Below are 6,000 nucleotides of genomic sequence, written 5' to 3'. Positions count from 1 at the left end.
ATCTTCTGCACCTGAGATTCTCTCTTCTATCTCTTGTATTCTGTTGGTGATGCTTGCATCTATGACTCCTGATCTCTTTCCTAGGTTTTCTACTCCAGGGTTGTCTCCTTTTGCAATTTCTTTATTGTTTCTATTTCCATTTTTAGATCTTGGATGGTTTTGTTCATTTCCTTCGCCTGTTTGATTGTGTTTTCCTGTAATTCTTTAAGGGATTTTTGTGTTTCCTCTTTAAGGGCTTCTAGCTGTTTACCTGTGTTGTTCTCCTGTATTTCTTTCAGGGAGTTATTTTTGTCCTTAAAGTCCTCTACCTTCATGAGAAGTGATTTTATATCTGAATCTTGCTTTTCTGGTGTGATGGTATATCCAGGACTTGCTATGGTGGGAGAATTGGATTCTGATGATGCCAAGTAACCTTGGTTTCTATTGCTTATGTTCTTATGCTTGCCTCCTGACATCTGATTATCTCTAGTGCTACCTACCCTTGCTATATATGACTCGAGCCTGTCCTTCCTGTGATCCTGATTGTGTCAGAACTCTTCAGAGTTCAGTTGTCTCTGGGATCCTGGGATCCTAATATACTGTGCATGTTAGATCGCCTGGGAGTGGAGCTTCCTCTGAGTTTTGTGGGACTGGCTGTGGAGTTCGAACCCAAGATCTGCTCAGGGCATGGGCCCAGACCTAAAGGAACCCATGCCACTGGTCAGGCAGAGTTCCTGGGTGCCTGGGTTCCTCTGGCCCCTAACATTTCCTTTCTTTCACATTATTTTCATTGGCTTTCTTGTTTGTTTGTTTTTTCAATGTGTTTTGAACTGAAAATACTTTTTTATTATTAATTATTTTATTTATTGACATCCTAAATGTTGCTCCCCTCTTGGTCCCCATCACAGAAGTCTTTCCCTCATCCCTTCTCCCCTTCCCCTCTGAGAGGGTGCCCCTCTCAGCATTCCCCCCCCCTTGGGCATCAAGTCCCTACAGGATTATGCAAATCTTCTCACACAGAGACCAGACAAGGCAGTCCTCTGCTACATATGTATCAGGGGGCCTTGGAAATACCTGTGTATGCTCTTTGGTTGGTGGCTTAGTCTCTGGGAACCCAGGTGACATACTAGGAAAACACACACATACACACAAGACCGAGCCTTTACCTTGATGTGCAGTATAAACAGGAAGTGAAGGCTAAGACAGAACTAGGAATACTTTGATCAACACAGACCCACAGTCACAAAAACTGAGAGAGGCTCTGTCCTTTGGTGCTTGAATCTGTGCTTACTCTATCATTCAGACTGGGTGTAGATGCCATGGATGTTCTCAAGAGCAGCAGTCAGGGGAAGCTCTTCTTAGGCACAGGCACCCTCACTGGGAGGTGCCGGGGAGAGAAGAGCAACTCTTGGGACACTGTGCTTTTCCACTGTTTCAGCTCTCTTCTCTGAGACACGGTCCACATGCAGTCCCAGAGCTGATCCTCACTCTGTCTGAATGTTGTAACTATAGAGTAGAGCTCACCCTGCTTTCTGTGGGAGATCAAAGCAACAGCTGCTTATTCAATCCTGGGCGGAACTACACAGGACTAAAACCAGCTCACCCCTTGTACTGGCTAATTTTGTGTAGACTTGACACAGGCTGGAGTTATCACAGAGAAAGGAGCTTTAGTTGGGGAAATGCCTCCATGAGATCCAGCTGTAAGGCATTTTCTCAATTAGTGATCAAGTGGGGAGGGCCCCTTGTGGGTGGTGCCATCTCTGGGCTGGTAGTCTTGGTTCTANAAGAGAGCAGGCTGAGCAAGCCAGTGGAAGCAAGCCAGTAAAGATCATACCTACATGGCCTCTGCATCAGCTCCTGCTTTCTGACCTGCTTGAGTTCCAGTCCTGACATCCTTTGATGATAAACAGCAATGTGGAAAATGTAAGCTGAATAAACCCTTTCCTCCCCAACTTGCTTCTTGGTCATGATGTTTGTGCAGGAATAGAAACCCTGACTAAGACACCCCTGTAGTGGCCACAGTTGTGACTCAGGACCTGTCAGGCTAATGCTGGATGGACAGCCTTTCGTGAAAGCAATATTTAGCTTTGATTTATGGTTTCCCCAGAATTTGAGGGCCAGGGCCTCACTGTCTCTTTGGGAGCCTATGGAGAGCTGAATACTGCACACATTACAAGTCTTTGCTGTCTCCTGGACAGCTGGCTTGAAATGGTGAAGGACCTCCAGAGAAGGTGACAGGATTCTGTCCCTCTGCATACATTGCCAACAATGCCAGATAACATGCCATTTTTCCATACAGGAAGAACATTCCCATAGAGCGTGTGACACACATGGACAGAGAACAGACCAAGAAAGTGGTGTACTCCGTGGTCTATGGAGCCGGTGAGCCAGTGGGAAGGGCTGGGTTCTTGTTGTCATCCATTAACCAGTAAAAGAATGTCTGTATTCAAGTGTGCCATGCCTCAGAGAAGTCATTTTGTGTGTCGTATGCTGTTTACACAAACACCTCAGTGGTACTGTTATAAGACATTAGTCAGGCCACTCCATGGCACTGACTCATAGTGCCATCCACCCTTTAAGACAGTGCTTCTCAGCCGGGTGTGGTGACACACGCCTTTAATCCCAGTACTTGGGAGGCAGAGGCAGGTGGATTTCTGAGTTCGAGGCCAGCCTGGTCTACAGAGTGAGTTCCAGGACAGCCAGTGCTACACAGAGAAACCCTGTCTCACCCCCCCCCCTAAAAACTAAGACAGTGCTTCTCAACTTTCCAAATGCTGTGACCCTTTAATACAGTTTCTCGTGTGTGGTGACCCCAACCATAACATTATTTTTGTTGTTACTTCATAACTGTAGTTCTGCTACTGTTATGAACCATCATTTAAGTGTCTGTGTTTTCTGACTGTCTTAGGGGACCCTGTGAAAGAGTCACTCAACAGCCCCACCCCTAGGGGTTACGACCCACAGGTTGAGAAGCACTGCTTTAAGAAGAGCACTAGAAGTTCAGAGTGTGACCAAACCCTACCCCACATCTCACCACAGTGAGAGGTATCATCTCTGTGCTTAGAAACTCTCATCCTTAAAAACACACTACCCAAAATGGCCTCTGGTAGGAAGGACCTGGTTCTGCTTCTTAGCACAAACTCAATAGTGAGCTGTCCTCTTTCTCCTCTTCCAGAGTAGTAGTCCTACTTTGATCCACTCTGCTCTTTGTTTCTCTCTTGCACTCTCCTGATTAGTCTGTCAGTAGTGGGTTTTTAAAAAAAAATTTTATGTGTATGAGTGCTCTGCCTGCATGTACGTCTATACACCATGCATGTGCACTGCTCCCCAGAGGCCAGAAGAGCAAAGGATCTGGCAGGGATGGAATTAAAGAGGTTGTGAGCTGCCATGTAGGCACTGGGAACCAAATTGCAGTCCTCTGGAAGAGCAGCCAGTGTTCTTCATGACTGAGCCTTCTCTCTAACTCAAGTGTGTTCTCCCCCCACCCCCAGGTCATGCTAAAATAGGGACTGGTTCTCCCTCAGAAGAGGCTATGAGCCCTCTGTCCTTCCTTGAGAAGCAGTCTATCTGCTGTCACAGATCCAGGCCTGCATGGATCTCTCCTTGCTTTGGTCAATACTGCTTTAAGTACATTGGGGCTTGTACATAAACCCTGAGAAGGATAATCTGAAAGCCATTGTTCAGTCAAGGAAAGCCAACAAAACTGCATAAGCCTCAGTATAAACTCCAGTGTGGGCCATGCTTGTCACTCCCAGGTCCCTCAGTCTCTGTAACTGCAATGCTATAGATGTGTATTTCAAAGGCTTCTTCTGGATCCCATTGTCTTGTGCAGATCCCTCCCCAGTACTCAGGACTGTGCACTTGCCCTTCCTGTCACACGTTTTTCCATATGCATAAAAACCACATCCATCTTTACCCAACTCTCCCCTTCTCAGCCATCACCACCACTGTACCAGTTTTCATACCTAGGCAGTAAGTTACCACAGACAGTACATTCATTATCTCACGGTTCATGTGGTGCCTGCCCTGTAGGCTAACTGAAGCTGTGGTATCACCAGAGGCTCCACTGGTATTCTTATTTCTTCGGCTTCTGTTTCCTGTGGGCCCCATGGATCTCTGGCATGAACACCCTGCACTGTGACCAATTTACACTTCAAAGCCAGCTGGCTGCCAAGTACCAGCTATCTGCCTGTTCATCTTGTTCAGGGTAAAATGCCCATCCTGAGTATGAGCCCCAGAGGCCAGGAGTGTCCATCAGCTCAGTTCTGCTTACTAACTCACACACAGAGCACAAAGCACCACTGAACAAGTAGCCATGCTTTGAGAACATCAGACCCTATGGAGGGTCTAGAGAGCAATGTGGAAGCCAGTAATCAGGCTTAGGGTAACAATACAGTCATGATCCTGGTGGCTCTCCTCAGTGTGGCCTGTCCCATTTCCTCCTCAGCTTCCTCCATACTGCCCTCCAGATTTCAGGGGTTTCTGCCCTGGGGCAGGAGAAGCAACATTCTGCCAGACTAGAACTTGATGTTTTGTGTCCTCCTGCAGATCTGCCATACCTGAAGTTCTGCATTCCCAATGTTGTCCCCCACCCCCACTTCCACCCCCACCCCAGGGCTCAAATCCCAGCTCTATTCACCTCTTGACCTGACCTGTACCTCTTTGCCCATCTCTTTCCCCTTAAAGAATCCCATGGGGTTGCTGGAGCTAGCTTGCATCTCTGTCATCTGCTTTCTGTTTATCTGGCTCCCATTTCAGGTGTGAGCTGTGTGGCTAAGCTTCTAGAGGTTCCTTCCCTCCCCCACCCCCCATACCTCATCCCCCATTCCCCCCCCCACCCCTGCCAACCTGGAGTTGGCACAGGAGGGATAGATGCAGGATGAATGTATGATTGTCCTAAGTGTGACTTGATCTTGGCCTCTCCAGTAGGAGAGTCAGCCCTCACCACAATAGTTGTTTCCCAGAGAAACATGGCCTCCCAGCACCCGCTGGCTCTGTCTGCGCCTTCACTTTGTGTTCTCTGGGGAGGACGTAAATAAGCAATGAGTCAGGAGCTGTGATGCGAGTGAAGGGAGCAATTTGCTGCTTTTAGCTCAGGGGTAATGGGGGCTCCCACCCTGAGCTTCTATCTTTGCTGCTCCATTGTTCCTGCTTCACCTAACAGCTGGAATTACTGTGTATCTGCTATTCAGTTCATGATGTTTCTATCCCTCCCTTATTTGAGCCAAACCTTGCTGATGAGCAGGCTTGGGACATAATAAAACCACCAGACTCCAGTGCTACTGGGACCTTGGGAAACCCAGTGGAGGAACCTTGGACAGGCAGCTCGTGGTGGCATATAGGAGTGTTCCCACAGACGCCATTCTGAGCAACCCAGAAGCTGTTGATAGTAATGCCTAGCCAGGGAAAAACATAGCTCCAACGCCACCTTAAGAAAATGGTTATGTGATTGATCATTGTGAGACCTGTGATGAGGACAGAGGGGAAAACCATGGGGCTATGAGACAAGCAGAGAAGGTACTCAGAAGAGATGTGCGTGTGCATGCCCGTTTTCCTGCAGCAGGTGTGGCAGTCCCTCCTGGCCTCCTCCTATCACCTAAGATTTATGTATCCCATGTGTTATCTAGGATCTTGACTCAGAACTGGCTCACAAGCACATTGCCTCTCCTATATCCAGCTAAATTCAGCATCTTGCTAGGCCTGCTTATAGCCATCTGTGCTAGTCGAGTTTTGTAAACGTGATACAAATCAAGACATAACCAGGAAAAGGGAATCTTAACTGAGAAAGTGCCTCCAAGAAATGGAAGCCAAGTCTATGGGTATTTTCTTAATAATTGATGTGGGAGGCTCCAGCTCATTGTGGATGGTACCATCCATGAGTAGGTAGGTGGTCCTGCGTTGTATAAGAAAGCAAGCAGACCAAACCACTGGAAGCCACCCAGTAAAACAGCATTCCCCCATGGCTTCTGCTCCTATGTCTGCCTCCAGGTACCTGACCTGCTTGAGGTCCTGCCCTGACTT

The 6,000-nt window shown here is 47.7% G+C and overlaps 1 protein-coding gene across 1 annotated transcript in view; it reads left to right on the top strand.

The window, feature by feature from the left end:
• Poln (DNA polymerase nu) overlaps positions 1 to 6,000 on the top strand; it is a 133,785-nt gene that overhangs the window by 104,440 nt on the left and 23,345 nt on the right. Inside the window, exon 18 of the mRNA XM_021210304.2 lies at positions 2,279 to 2,361. Coding sequence (XP_021065963.1) covers positions 2,279 to 2,361 — 83 coding nt within the window. The remainder of the gene's footprint in view (positions 1 to 2,278; positions 2,362 to 6,000) is intronic.

This window comes from Mus pahari, chromosome 13 (genome assembly GCF_900095145.1).
Source record: "Mus pahari chromosome 13, PAHARI_EIJ_v1.1, whole genome shotgun sequence".
Classification (NCBI taxonomy): domain Eukaryota; kingdom Metazoa; phylum Chordata; class Mammalia; order Rodentia; family Muridae; genus Mus; species Mus pahari.
The sequence above is the reverse complement of the archived record's forward strand: the minus strand, read 5'-3'. Positions and strand labels throughout refer to the sequence as shown.